At 40.4% G+C, this 15439-nt stretch overlaps 1 protein-coding gene and 1 long non-coding RNA gene across 2 annotated transcripts; both read right to left on the bottom strand.

Moving 5' to 3' along the window:
• Positions 1 to 9542: 9542 nt before the first annotated feature.
• LOC116410798 (protein spinster homolog 1-like) lies at positions 9543 to 14007 on the bottom strand. The gene is made up of 5 exons (XM_031901856.1): positions 13323 to 14007; positions 12185 to 12374; positions 12001 to 12066; positions 10263 to 10361; positions 9543 to 10116 (listed from the first exon to the last, which is right to left on the bottom strand). Exons 1-5 carry the CDS (start codon positions 13382 to 13384, stop codon positions 9931 to 9933), a joined length of 603 nt encoding a protein of 200 aa, XP_031757716.1. The 5' UTR covers positions 13385 to 14007; the 3' UTR covers positions 9543 to 9930.
• Positions 14008 to 14377: 370 nt separating this feature from the next.
• Positions 14378 to 15201, bottom strand: LOC116410799. Its single transcript, XR_004222637.1, has 3 exons — positions 15068 to 15201; positions 14759 to 14916; positions 14378 to 14599 (listed from the first exon to the last, which is right to left on the bottom strand). It is a non-coding gene; the product is annotated as an uncharacterized LOC116410799 (long non-coding RNA).
• Between the last annotated feature and the right edge of the window lie 238 nt (positions 15202 to 15439).

Below are 15439 nucleotides of genomic sequence, written 5' to 3'. Positions count from 1 at the left end.
CGGGGATTTCTGGTGGATCGCGATGAAGCTGCATTGCGTATGTATGCATTCATGCCTCACTTCCACATCAGTCCGGTCGATCGCGGACGAAAAAAGTCTGGCCACCCCTAATCTAGAGTCTGCCTCTGACCCAGCCTGTTTGGCTCTGACTCGCCCTCTTTTTTGGATACCATGCTTTTAGTTAGGGCAGGAAAAAAGTTCCTGGAGGTGCCAATGAGAGCTATAATTGGCTATTTGGTAGCCCCTATGTGGACTTGAAAGCCTACAGAAGGCTCCGTTTGGCAATTACACTGGGTTTTTATGCAACCAAAACTTGCCTCCAAACCAGAAATTCAAAAATAAGCACCTGCTTTGAGGCCACTGGTGAGCAACATGTTTACGAGCCACTGGTTGGGGATCACTGGGTTAGGTTAATGGCACACAGAGGAGACACAGTTAAGAAAATCCCCTGCCATAGACAATAGTGAGAATTGCCTCTGCTACACATGTAAGGCTGATGCCACACCAGGCGTAGGTCTGATTTTTTTCGGCAAGCGGAAAAACGCTTGCCGAAAATTCAGCCCTACGCCTGCTACTTGTGCCTGCACCCGAATGAATGGGATACGCTCGGGCGCAGGCACATGTAGCCGATATACGCATGAAAACGCGTGAGAGTGCAAAGTCTCGCGTTTTCATGCGTATATCGGCTACATGTGCCTGCACCCGAGCGTATCTCATTCATTCGGGTGCAGGCACAAGTAGCAGGTGTAGGGCTGAATTTTCGGCAAGCGTTTTTCCGCTTGCCGAAAAAATCAGCCCTACGCCTGGTGTGGCATCAGCCTAAAGACAATTATCAGTAAATAATCAGCATTGTCTATTCCTGTAGCGGTGACAAGTAGCTGCTACTAGTAACTCTGTGTGTCTTCACCCTAAATCTGGGCTATTGCAGGCAACTGATCTCCCCTGAATGTTTTCCCACAGCCATAAATTAAGAAAATATAGGGAAACTTTGGAAACAAAGTGACGTGTGTTTTTTGGAACCAGTTTACCAATTTATTCTTCACCTGTGGGGAAAGCATTCAAGGGAGATTTGTTGCCCACAGTATCCCAGGTTTAACTGTAGGCGTCAACTCTCCCTGTGTGCCGTTACTATTATATTCTTACTAGTTACTCCTCACTTCATTAGCTGCCTGTCAAACCTTTGGGCAAACTCTGTGTTGCACTTATGGGTCTCTTCTTATTCTGGATCCCTCCAGTTAGTTTAATAGAAGGATAGTGGCTTGGAAGGCGATGTTCTTTTGGCAATAATCTGTTTATTTAGAAAGGAAGTAGAGGTGGCCCCATGAGAACCAGGAAATCATTTTTATTGTGGACGCACTAAGCACCATGGTGACAGGCAGCTGCCATCTGTAGCACGCAGGGCAAGTTGTGTGAGGCATTTCTCTGCTGAGAGACATTGCTGATTGTGCCATGGGTTTAAATGTAAATAACATTTTTTCTTTCTTCATTTGTATTTGTGGCCTCACAGCTGCTGCACTGAATATTTAATATGCTATATAAAAATGGAGCCGCTAATATGCACCATATTTTAATATAGTCATAACCATGATATTTATTAAGAGACCTTGACCAAATGCTGCACCACAAAGGAAGTGCACATATACCCTGAAAAATCTGAAAACAATGGCTGTCGTGCACAATGTAAATATCCCAATGGGCATATTGTCACTTTTTTATTCTATTTTACATGCAGGCTAGGAATATGCCCACCAGAGGTCAGGCTTGAGCCAGCAGAGCTTTTTCTTGTCACTCAATTTAAAGCAATACAGTTGTTCTCTTACAGCCTGTGTATTCAACCTCAGAAACAGGTCATATTAAATAAGAACAAACAGACTGCTCCAGCCACACCTTCCATGCAGACTCTCTCTACCCCACTTCTGGTAAAATCTTTTTGCATAGCAGTGATGGCTGTCCGCAAACAGATAATCCCATCAAGTGAAGCCACACCTCCAAAAATATGTATGTACAACTTCATCTTTATTTTTGGCTATTAAAATGTATCCAAGGAGTCCGGTGCATATCAGCCTGACGTGCTTCGAACCAACCTCTCTGGTAACCTTGCGTATGCAGTGCAGTTTTGGGCTCCCGTCCTTAAGACCAACCTTGGCCCTTAGTCATTATGACTAAGGGCAAAGGTTGGTCCGAAACACGTTGGGCTAATATGCACCTGACTCCTTGGGTACATTTTAATAGCCACAAATAAACATTAAATTTAAGCTCTCTCTCTATATATATATATTTTATTTTATTTTTTGATTTGGAGGTGTGGCTTCACTTTGTGCTTGATCATATTAAATGAGAAAATGAAGCCCCTGAAACAGGCAGACATCTAGCATCTATTCCACCATATATCTTTAACAGAGAGTAACATAAAAATATAGTGCCAAATGTTAAGTATCAAATATAATGGTATGCAATCATGTTCATGTATACAAAGCTTGTTTACTAAAGAAAAGTGCGCAAAACTTGGGGCAAGTAGCCACAGTGTTTGCCCACAATGCAAAATTCCAGTGTAATTGCATCTGCCGCTATCAAGTATTATTATGGGGTATTTATATAGGGCTGACACATTTGCACAGTGCTTTACAGAGAGTATATCATAGGAATCATGACAGTGTCCCTTTAAATTAAGTTTTAGTATGTCATAAGATAGCCAGTTCTAAGCAACTTTTCAACTGGTCTTCATTATTTATTTTTTTCAGCTTTCAAAGGGGGTCACTGACCCCAACAGCTACAAACTATTGCCCTGTGAGGCTTCAATTTTATTGTAACTTTCCCCCCTTATCTTTCTATTCAGACCCTCTCCTTATTCCTGTCTCTCAAACCCTTGTTTGCTTAATTATTTTAAAACCGTTGTTAAATAAATGTAAAGGGCTGTGTAACTTGCTCACCCTATATAAGTAAATAATTATGATGATGCTATGAGTACAAACCAATACGTAGTTTCAGTGCTCCCTATTGTAACATTGCTCGGTAGTTTGGACGACAGATAATGGATGATTTAAGAATTATGTGGCAGCCAAGGTTAGAAAGCAAATACTGTTTAACTATAACATGATTGTTTTTACAGTCGCTCATTTTGCTGTGCACAGGCTTATCCCACAAACTCTGATAGATTGGTACCTTCATTAGCACGCAAGCTGAAAGGGATGTTTCCGATTGATTGTTAATATCAATAGTATTGATGGGGCGAAGCTGCCAGATTAAAGCCATTGTGAAAATTGCATTTAGTCAAATTCTGTAATAATTGCCCATCGACAGAACTGCATTTTACAGTCATGATAGTAAATGACAGAACATGAAAGTGCAACCAGTTTGCTATTAACCTATTGTTAGTCTGATATATATGTATCTGTATAGCATCTGTGCAATAGAACTCTTTTATTTGGTGTGGTCAATTGGCTGAGCTCTTTTTATTATACCCACTAGGGGGAGCTGTGACAAAGCTGCCTTGCCATTACAAGCAAAAAATGACCCTGCTGAAAGGTATGTTCTATGGAAGAACAGACTCCATCATTCATACTTTATTATTACCCTTATTTATGTAACAGCAGCATGCTACCCAGCCTTTTGTTTCTTATTTTATTTATTCTGTTATTTATTAATATTAAAGAGATTGCTCATCATTTACATCAGTCCCTGACCCAGTGGAGCTTACAACCTAGGGTCCCTATCACATTCAAACACACACTAGGGTCAATTTTCTCAAGAGCCAATTAACCTGCCTGTGGTAGTACCCTGGGGAAAGCCATGCAGACATATGTACCAAAAGTGCTGAATCATTCACATTAGTCCCTGCCCATTAATTTCCCTAGGGCCAATTGAATCAGATGCCAGCATTTGGCCTGTGGGCACAAACCTGAGTACCTTGTAAAAATCCAAGTACATGGGAAGCATATACTGATCCCATGCAGACAGTACCCTGCCCTCATCTGAATCTAACTGCAGCATTTTTCCCCAGAATTCCAGCATCATTGAGACTGCAAGGGGGTTGTTGCTCCTGAGGCCAGGGGCGCTTTTGCCATTAGGCGAATTGAGAAACTCGCCTCAGGCGGCAGAAGCGCCCCAGTTACCCGGGGGGGGGGGGCATCCAGGAGCCGCCTCAGGCGGCGATATGTCCAGAATCGCCCCTGCCTTTTACTGTGCATTTTACTGCGGGGAAAAGGGCGGGAGCGCAACTGTCAGCAGTGAGTGCACCTTTTTATGTCCATGCAGCTGCAAGGACCAGAAGGAGCACAATATAGTGGTGACTTTTAGCAAATTAGATTATAATAAAAATAAATTAAAATTAATTAAAAAAGGCCCCAAACAGCCCGTACAGTTTGCCAGAAAAGGTTAATCCCATGTCATATGAATAGTCAGATCCCATAGATACTATTACTAGTACTAGTATTGTAGGGAGCGCCACGCTAGAGTCAGGCTTCTTCATACACACTGCTGCACACGTAATAAAGCAAATAAGTAATCTTTTAGTTTGTATATCCTGATTATGCTCTATTGTGCTCACACACTGCCCAGTGCAGCAGCGAGGATCACAGGGAGCAGAAGCCAGATGGCGTGCAATAGTACCCCAGGCCAGTGCAGTTTTCAAAACAAAAAGGGGCACTGTTGTTAGTATGCAGCTTCGGGTATTTATTAAAGTACTATAGATCATTTGTGTGTGTTTAATTTAATCTAATATTTTAAATGGCTTTGCCCTTAATAAGAACTACAGCTGAAATTCTCTTGCATTTTAATGGGAGATCTTCCACTTTTTTGGACAGGGATATTTAATTTGAACTCCTTGTCATAGCAACTAAATAATTAAGCCTGTAAATTGAACGATCTGTGGTATTATATTCATCAGCAGCTGCCACAGATTTCCATGAAAAAAGACATCCTAACTTGGCAGCAGAAAATAGTGTTTGGATGCCAGTAATATGCCATGTCCCTGAGTAGTTTAAAGAAAACCCAGGGTCGAGAAACAAACACAATATTTCTTTAGTCACAAATCCAAATAGATTTGCAGCCCCGAGACCCTTCATTGCTCTGTCACCAGCCGGACTGGCAATCTGTGGCTTCTGGCAAATGCCAGAGGGGCTGCTGTAAGATGCCATAGACAGTTGCTATTTATTGGGCCTGTGGGAGGCTGTTTGGGCCTCTGTGTACTTGAAATGTAAGGGCCTATTTTGACTCCCAGTCCAGGCCTCCTGTCGTCTAGCGCTCATCTGGTTCTGATTGTCACCAACATTTCTGGGTGCGTCCTGAGCAATCTATGACGAGAATTTATCATTAAAGTATTTTAAAGGAATACTGTCATGGGGTTTCAAAACCCATCAGTTAATAGAGCTTCTCCAGCAGAATCCTACATTGTAATCTGTTTTTCAAAAAACCAAACTTTTTTTTATATATTTAAAATTTCACAAGAGGCTAGCCATATTCTTCATTTCTCAGGGTGCCACAGCCATGGGAACTGTGCCCTGATAAACTTCAGTCTCACTTTACTGCTGCGCTGCAAGTTGGAGTGATATCCCCCCCCTCCCAGCAGCCGATCAGCAGAACAATGAGAAGGGAGCAAGATAGCAGCTCCCAGTAGGTATCAGAATAGCACTCAATAGTAAGAAATCCAAGTCTGGCTTGGGACTCCTCCAGTTACATGGGAGTAGGAAGCAATAGGTTACCTGAAAGCAGTTCTAATTCTAATTACAGCTAAAAAAAAAAAAATATATTTGTTGGTTCAAGAATAAAATTTTAAATGGCAGAGTGAATTATTTGCTATGTAAACAGTGTAATTTAGAAATAAAAAGTATACCATAAAAAGCATGAGAGGATCCCTTTAAAAACTTTCATTAAATGTGCTCACAGTACCATGACTCCCTTCAATTAATATTTCCCATAATTAAAACTTGCAGCAAGTCTTGATTCTATATAACTAAAACATATGAAGATCCTCTTGTTTGGCAATACTTGTATTTTTTATTGTTTTTAGTAGTGTTGGTGTAACCAATCCTTTCTACAATGCTAGTTATATGAGGTGCTCTTATATAGCGGTGTCTTGTCCTTCCTGATTGGTGCATTCAAACAGAATAAGGTGGAATAGTGGAGGCCCTGTTGGACATATATAGAATCACTTGGCAGTTTACTCCTTTGGCAAAAATGTGTCTAAACCCAATAGGGTTGAGGTTTAACAACTATGGGTATGGGATGGGGTGGCAAAACCTGAGCGGTATTAAGCGTGTTGTTAAGGATGTGATTTATTTGCTGTTTATAATGGGTTGAGGCCCCCAACAGTGTGTAATACAGGTTTTGGATCTGTTATCCAGAAAGCTTTGAATTATGGGAAGGACATACCCCAAAGGCATAATTTTAATCAAATAATAAATAAACCGGTACCATGTACTTGATCCCAACCAAGATATAATTACCCCTTATTGGGGGCAGAACAGCCCTATTGGGTTTATTTCATGGTTAAATGATTCCCTTTTCTCTGTAATAATAAAACAGTACCTGTACTTGATCCCAACTAAGATATAATTACCCCTTATTGGGGGCAGAACAGCCCTATTGGGTTTATTTAATGGTTAAATGATTCCCTTTTCTCTGTAATAATAAAACAGTACCTGTACTTGATCCCAACTAAGATATAATTACCCCTTACTAAGATATAATTACCCCTTATTGGGGGCAGAACAGCCCTATTGGGTTTATTTAATGGTTAAATGATTCCCTTTTCTCTGTAATAATAAAACAGTACCTGTACTTGATCCCAACTAAGATATAATTACCCCTTATTGGGGGCAGAACAATCCTATTGGGTTTATTTCATGGTTAAATGATTCCCTTTTCTCTGTAATAATAAAACAGTACCTGTACTTGATCCCAACTAAGATATAATTACCCCTTATTGGGGGCAGAACAGCCCTATTGGGTTTATTTAACGTTTAAATGATTTTTTTTAGTAGAGATATGGAGATCCAAATTACGGCTTATCTGGAAGACCCAGGTCCCAAGCATTCCCGTTAACTAGTCTCATACCTTTATAACTTTTAACCTGCTTATGAGTCTGACCAATCGTTGGCTGCATAAAGAGGGTGTATGGGTCTTCAAAGTTCAGAGATACCTGATTTACAGCAATAAACTGTACCCCACACCACTGTGCCAATAGCGTTGCCTTCATGTAGAATTTTCCAAGGCTCCCTTATGGCTTTCTTGTCATGTGTAGTATTAGTAATATTGGAAATGTTACTGTTGTGCCATGTGCAAGTATGGGGGTCTAAGGAAGCTGCGGAAAGTCTTGGAAAATATAGGTAAGGTTTTGGGGCTTGGTAAGAAAGGGACAGTTAGTGATTTGATACACTGGAGGGTGCCTAACATTGGCAGCCCCAGTCTATTACATTTTCCTTGTCCTTTAACTGTAGAACAAGTGTCAGATAATATTTCAAGCCTAATGCTCTTTGCCCTCATCTAGATAGTTTAGGAATTCAAATTCTAAATATTAAAATGCACACAATTTTTCTGTAACGCAACCACATTCACCAATAATTACCACATTCACCAATTGTCGTCAGACATAACCATTCAGTGAAGCAGTAAATTAATTTATGACACACAGGTAGTGACATGCTAATTGTTTTAGTGATGTCACTACCTGTGTGTTGTAAATTAATTCACTGCTTCACTGAATGGTTATGTCTGACGAAGGGGGACAACCCCCAAAATGTTACATTTATTCTACAATAAAGCTGCAACGGTGGTTACCCTGCACAGAATCGCCATGTTGTGCCAGTAATTTTGTTGTGAATCCCTATTGGTTGGGGGTGCCATCCCCCATAATTACTGAGCACCGGTTGGAAAAAGGAGAGGCCTGAGTGTGCATGTGAAAAGATTTTTTACTATTGTTAAAAATCTGAGTCCCTTAGACCGATTCGGCAATTATCGCCCCATGTAGGGGCACTACCGATGGGCCTGCCCGACCGATATCTGGCCTGAAATCGACCAGATCTCGATCGGGCAGGTTAGAAAATCTATTCGGATGCCCAACCCCCCGCAACCAAGGATTCAGCAATTCAATAATGACCATCATGCTGCAGCACCAAATGATATGAATTCTCTAACCCTAATCATCATTCTCGTCAAATCCTAAGGGGCCGAGTTATCAACGTTCAGGGTTTTTATCTGTGATTCAAGTTTTTTTAAATTTGTGTTAAAAAATCATGAATTTGAATCATTATTTAAAAAACAGCAAATTTTTGATAAGTGAAAAAACGTGAATAGAAAACTTTGGCATCTAAAAGCCTGCAAGGTCAGTTGGAAGTCAGTGGGAACTACTATGTTTATTTGAATTAGAAAGTATGCAGAAGTGTATGAATTTGAGGTATTCAGTTTTTTAATTGGTTTAATCAATAGTGGTTTTTTTTTAATTCTGATTTTTTAATAAACAAGTTAACATTTGCAGTTTTTAAATTTGAAATTTAATATAAAAATGACACTAATTTTGATTAATAAGCCTCCGCGTGTATTGCACCTCTTTGCTTTCTGGCATGGCTACGGTTATCCGTAAGTTCTACAAATATTCTCTATACTCTGTAGGTGTGGATGGCGCGGCTGCTAGTGGGGCTGCAGAATCTAATTGCAAATATAGCTCCACCTTCACCCTTAGTCAGATTTATTGGTTGCAACATGCGTAATCACTTATCAATCTTAATGTCAGAATTGACTTATCAAAGGTGTAGTTCATCTTTAACTTTGAGTATATTATAGAATCTCCTGCCCTTCACTTGCATTATAGAGACTTCATTTGCACAATGGGTTTTATTTTGAGACATATTTGCTGCTGCTGCCATGATTGTCATTACTATTTTGCTATCCAGAAAGTATTGTGGCTATCCAGATGCAGAGATGTATTTCAAGATATTCCAATGATATTCAAAAGCTTCTTTATTTAGCAAAGATATATTAATAATCTTATATGTCATCATTGCAGTGTATCATAAGGTCTTTTGGTTCAATGAGCAGAATACTGAGAATAGCAATGAGTTTTACCCGGAAACCCAGCAGAAGGACTTCTTACAATTGAGGAAGATGTTAAAGGTAGATATAAATTTATACATGTTTTTGTACCAAAATGCAGTATAATTAAGCCGTCACTATACCGCAGAAGCCAAGAGCCTATTGATCTCAAGCTGGCCATACACGCACCGATAATATCGTACGAAACCTTATTTCGTCCGATATTCGGTGCATGTATAGCAAGTCGGCGAGTCGACCAATATCGCAGGAGGTTGCTGATATCGGTCGACTCGCTGATCGGCCAGGTTAAAAGATTTTGATCGGGCGCCATAGAAGGCGCCTGATCAAAATTTTGCCGTCAGGGCTAAATCGGGAGAAGGAGGTAGAAATCCTATTGTTTCTACCTCCTTATCTGCCGTTTCAGCCCTGAAGGTTAGTGGCCGATTGATCGGAAATTGCCACGTGTGTGGCCACCTTTACACCACCTTTTACACCAGACATAATTATTATTTTTTATAAAAACCATTATTATCATTTATTGAATACTTTTCAAAAGCACATGGTCAGGGAGAAGGCTTCAAGTTGCATGGCAATATATAGAAACTTCTTGAGATGCCAACTTTTTTGTGCTGTCGGGATACAGTCTGACATTGGCGGAGAAGGTGCACCTGGGAATTATTTGTGCTGTCGGGATACAATCTGACGTTGGCGGAGAAGGTGCACCTGGGAATTATTTGTGCTGTCGGGATACAGTCTGACGTTGGCGGAGAAGGTGCACCTGGGAATTATTTGTGCTGTCGGGATACAATCTGACGTTGAAGGAGAAGGTGCTGTCAACTATATCTGTATCCATCAGCCTGTACTTCTTCTGTATCTTCTAAGATTAAGATAAGATTGTATCTTCTAAGGTTGCACAGGATTTGGTGTATCCATAATTTGCTTCACTTTTTTCTCATCTTCTTCAATATATTTAGTTGTCATTACAAACAAGACAACTCCGATCAAAGCCACGGATGAGCAAATCATGAGAACTATCTCTGTACTGTACTGGGACATGTATGGTCTGGCTCTATTTAGTCTTTCAAAAATCTGTTGGACAAATGAAAACAGTAGAAATGAAACACTGCCTTTTCATAAACAGGTTAATACTGTGGCCCATTACAACAAAGAGCAAATGTCAAATGCATTATCCCTCCTTATTGTATAGTTTCTAAAGGTAAAAAGATAGTACTTACCCATTGCATGAGGTATTTAACCCCTTTATCTGCCATTACCGATTCCACAGTTGACTTTTCAGAAAATGCCCAACCAAAGCGGGTTGGAAGTGCTGTCGTCTGGAAAAAGAGAACAGAATTTTGAGATGTAAGGATTTTGGCAATTATAATTAAATTAGGGGCTGTTCTATCTGAGATATTTTGCAATATACATGTGGAACTATGAAGGTCTGCATGTTATCATGTACAGGAGCCCTGTAGCAAAATGTTGCTTCATGCATTGGCATTCTAATTAAGTCCACACAACAGGGTACTGGCACAAGGGGAGATTCCTTGCCCACAGCAAGGGACAAATCTTCCACTTAGCAGTACCCTAAGGCTAGTGCCACACGCAGCTGATTCTCGGCCTGCTGAAAAATGCAGAGGACCAGCCCCTACGCTGGGACCAGTTTCCTACCTTGCCTACATGCAGAAACTTTGTCTCCACCCGGGTGCAGGCATAAGTGGCAGATATCAGCCAAAAAAAGCGTGAGTTTGCATTTCACAGCCGATATTCGCCATGTCTGCCTGCACCCGGGTGGAGACAGTGCTTCCGCGTGCAGCCAAGGTAGCCTGGTGCCAGTGTAGGGACTAAATCTCAGAATCAGCCCCATGTGGCACTAGCCTAAAGGGCCTGTACAAAACATACTTTTTATCTATTGTTTTAATCACAATATATGGCTATTGCTATTCCATAACTATTCACACTCTGTTGAAGCTACTTCGTGTTTAATTATTGGAAGGTAGATCATTAGATTAGATCTGTGCACTTGCACAAATAATCCCTCTAGATAATGGACTCCTGCTTATTAAACAGTGTCAGAAATGGGTAAATAACTCACAAATACTTCACAAAACCCTAACACAGAATAGCTCCAATTTTCCTCTTTGTTTGTGTATCTTAAGGTGGCCATACACAGGCTGATTTAAGCTGCCGATAACAGTCCTTAAAGCTGGCCATACACGCACTGATAATATCGTACAAAACCTTGTTTCGTACGATATTCGGTGCGTGTATGGCATGTCGGCGAGTCGACCGATATCGCAGGAAGCTGCTGAAATCGGTCGACTCGCCGATCGCCCAGGTTAGAAAATTTTGATCGGGCGCCATAGAAGGCGCCTGACCAAAATCTGCCATCAGGGCTGAATCGGCAGAAGGAGGTAGAAATCTATTGTTTCTACCTCCTTATCTGCTGTTTCAGCCCTGAACGGTGTGTGGCGGATCTGAAACATTGTCAGATCGCCACATGTGTGGCCACCTTTAGACAGATTCAGCAGCTTATCTGCCCCTGTATGGGAACCAGTGACGGGCCTACCCAACCAGCATCTGGCTTGAAATCAGCCGGATCTTGTTCAGGCAGGTTTGATTTTTCCATCGGATCAGGGACCACATCGGCACGTTAATGCGGCCCCCGAACCGACAGTGCCTAGGACAGCTGTTTTTGAAGTAGTCTAATATCGCCCACCTGTAGGTGGGCTTATCGGGAAAATATCCGCTTGCTTGGCGACCTCGCCAAACAAGCGAACTTTACAGCGTATGCCCACCCCAAGAACCAACACAGACTGTAAACTAAAAAAAAGTATGTCCAGCACAAGCCAATTCATTGAACTCAAGTCAAGGCGAAGGTATAAGATATAAAACCAATGCAGTAGCACTGGAACTTATGCAACTATCTGTATGAGACATTACAAGCACAGGAAAGGAAGCTGAATACGTTACCAGTATGATTTCGTTTATAGGGACCTGGTTCACAGACAGACAAATCCCACTTAAAAAGAGCAAAACCTGTGGAGAAAAAGATGGGAGAACAGTTGGGTTAGATAATGTTTGTTTTATAGAGGTAAACTATTACATACGTACTAAAATTTTCTATAAAGTATTAACCTGATTGCATAATACTCACTTGGGCTGCAATGAGATTTATCCTTATAAGGAAAATGCTCAAGTAGAGAAGGGGAACAGCCAGCAGAAGTACAATGGTGCACAGTTTCGGATCTGCTCGTGGATTCGCTTTTCGACGATTAGAACAGATCACTGTGCCCAACATAATTCCAATCACAACAGACAGGCATTTGCCTAATTCATATAGCATGCTATAAAAAACAATAGAGATTAAATAGACACATTGATGAAATAAACATAAAGTGCAATCTGATATATTGTTTAAGCATGTAACAATTATAATCAGTTTTTGTGCTCTTTTTAAAGGTTATGAGGAAAAGTCAATAGGTAGTGAGAATTAGCTCTTACATATACCTACTAACTAGAAATATCATGGACAGATAATAATATTAGACTTATTTTTTATAAAGTTACAATTATTGTGTTATACATCTGAGCGTATTTTCTGATTATCAGTAAATGTTTAGGGTTTGTCAGCCATGATTTAAAGAAAGCTTCACCCAATAATAAATAGTTACCGTATATACTCGAGTATAAGCCGATCCGAATATAAGCCGAGGTACCTAATTTTACCTAAGAAAACTGGAAAAACGTATTGACTCGAGTATAAGCCTAGGGTGGGAAATGCAGCCGCTACTGCTAAGTTTCAATAATCAAAATAAATACCAATAAAATTACATTAATTGAGGCATCAGTGGTGTATATGTTTTTAAATATTTATTTCAAAGAAATACAGTAAACTAGCTCTGTAAGTGGAGAAGAGGGTCAACAAAAACAATATGAGTACTACCCCACGCTCATTGCACATTGGCAAACTGGCAGCAGACCCAGTCCCGGAGGAGATGTAAGTGGGAATAAGTATTGCTAGTGGGAGCCTAGGCCAGGGCTCTGGAGGGTCTGGTTGTGGGTGGCCTAATTTGCACACAAAGGACAGAGGGTGCTAGTTTGGAGGGACCCTTGGCAACCGACTCGAGTATAAGCCGAGGGGGACTTTTTCAGCACATTTTGGGTGCTGAAAAACTAGGCTTATACTTGAGTATATACAGTACTTGTAAACACAGGAATAATCAGCAAATTTCATATACTTTAGTGTGAAAAGAGAAAGGATAAGCCAAGTAGAGGATGAAATAGGGACCTACTTGTGATCCAAACTGATACCAAGGATGCCATTTGGCTGTTGCTCTGTGTTGACTCTCTCCATTAGGGTGGGAATCCAGTGAAATACACCTTTAGTAGCAAAAGAAGCAGCTCCAAATCCGATAACAGAGAAATTCAAGCTACGGCTGAAATAGGATAGATTATAAATCAAATGTGTGAATAAAACAACATATTTCTTTCTCTTGATTTTTGTTTCTCATTAGACGACCAGTAACCCTTTCAATGTTAAAGATGGCTCTTTTGAGTTATTTCAATCTAGAACGTGTAATAATGCTTCCTCCGAAATGGAAATCTTTAGTCGAATTTCATTGGTTTGCTTATACGCATCCTAAAACCTTTAATATCTTGCAAAAGCTATTTCTTAACCCACTTTATAGCAATGTAATTATTATAACTGATTGGATAACTGAGTTAATGTCCATGAGTGGGGTCAGGAGTAATTAAACAGTAAGTAAAATGAGATTAATTGAAATAAGGATCTCTCATCATGCATAGCTATGATGCCTAGTTTGTGGCAATAAAGGCTAAATAACAGCTGTACATAGGTGCATATGTAGCATTGCCATCTTGGGGGTGTTACTAGTCCCTTTTGTCAAATTTTAAAGTTCCCTAATGTTAAAACATGTCTAGCAATCTACTATACAAGATAGCTACTCACTTGAAAATCATGCTCAAAATATCCAATTTAAGGCTTCTTTTCTTCTTGTCAATTTTAGAATTAAATACCAAGCCACCTACGCCTGGTATCTTTGCCATTCTAAAAATGACTACCAGTGCAAACAGGTCAAACACGGTGTCTACCTGTTTCCACAAAAAAAGATAGCTGTCAGTTATCTGGCTTAATTGCAAGTATTTCCTTAGCAATGAGCAGTAATATTCCCATTGAACCTAGAGCTAGCACAACAAGGTGTGGTTGTATAGGAATACTCTGCTCATACTCTGCCCCCTTAATCTATTAGGGTGATGGCACATAAGATGTTTTGTCACCCGTTGTAAATCTGGGCTACCTCGGGCAGCAAAATATCCCTATGTTCCTTCCAACTGGCAGGAATGTAAATCACCAATGGGAAGACATATGCGGCGTCTAGCAGTCTGAAATTTCCTCTCTAGGCAACTTCAAGCCACTTCAGAAAGTGATGCTTTTGTCTTCCCACCGGCCTTTATTATTTTCATATATGTTTCACTTACCCGTAGTGCCATTCGCCACAGGGAACCGTAAAAGCCAATCAGAATTGGTCCAAAAATGGTCCCCACGACACTGTAATAGAAATAAGTGCAAGGAATAAACACATGGGTCTCGGAAAATGTGCTTCAAACAAATTAATATTACAATTTGGAAATTCCAAGTTGCCATGTTGATATGAAGACACACACACAATGAACCATATCACACTAACACAAAGGAATGGGAACTTACCATCCAATAGAATAAAGGATGTAAAATATGCACTGCATTTTAATCCGATCTCTGCTATCAAAAAGATCCGCGATCATCAGAGGAGCAGCAGTTATATAACTGGTTCTTACTGAGTTTAATGAGCTTTGCAAGCAGAGTAAGGTCCAAAATCCGAAACTCTAAAGGATCAGAAAGATACCAAACATTTAATGCATCGATAGGATTCAGAATGAACAATACTCAGTGTAGTGCAGGTTACTGGTATTATAAGATTAGGGAAATGGCACTACTGGCATTTGCTCAAAGAACAAATAGGAAATAAAATTTTACCTTTGCTGGCAGTAATGAACTGACAGTGGAGAATATCGTCCGCGCAGTAACAGCTCCACATATTATGTGTATACTAGAGTATGCACCCCATAAAAATGCAAACAGGGATGCAATTCCTATACCGAGCAAAATACATACTGTTGAGATAGAAAAAAAGAAGTTTGTGAGGCGAATTGTTAGTTACTAACAAAACAGTTAAGAACAGAAGGTAACCTGATTTAATCAACAGTGAGAAATAAGGGCAAGGGCACACGGGGCGGGTTGTGTGGATAAGCGCTGCCTGACAATCCTTCCCTATGATTAAAAAAATCTTCTAGTTGTGCCTGCACCCAGAAGCACTGCATCTGCCGGGGTACAGGCATACCCAGCCGA

This window comes from Xenopus tropicalis, chromosome 5 (genome assembly GCF_000004195.4).
Source record: "Xenopus tropicalis strain Nigerian chromosome 5, UCB_Xtro_10.0, whole genome shotgun sequence".
Lineage (NCBI taxonomy): Eukaryota > Metazoa > Chordata > Amphibia > Anura > Pipidae > Xenopus > Xenopus tropicalis.
The sequence above is the reverse complement of the archived record's forward strand: the minus strand, read 5'-3'. Positions and strand labels throughout refer to the sequence as shown.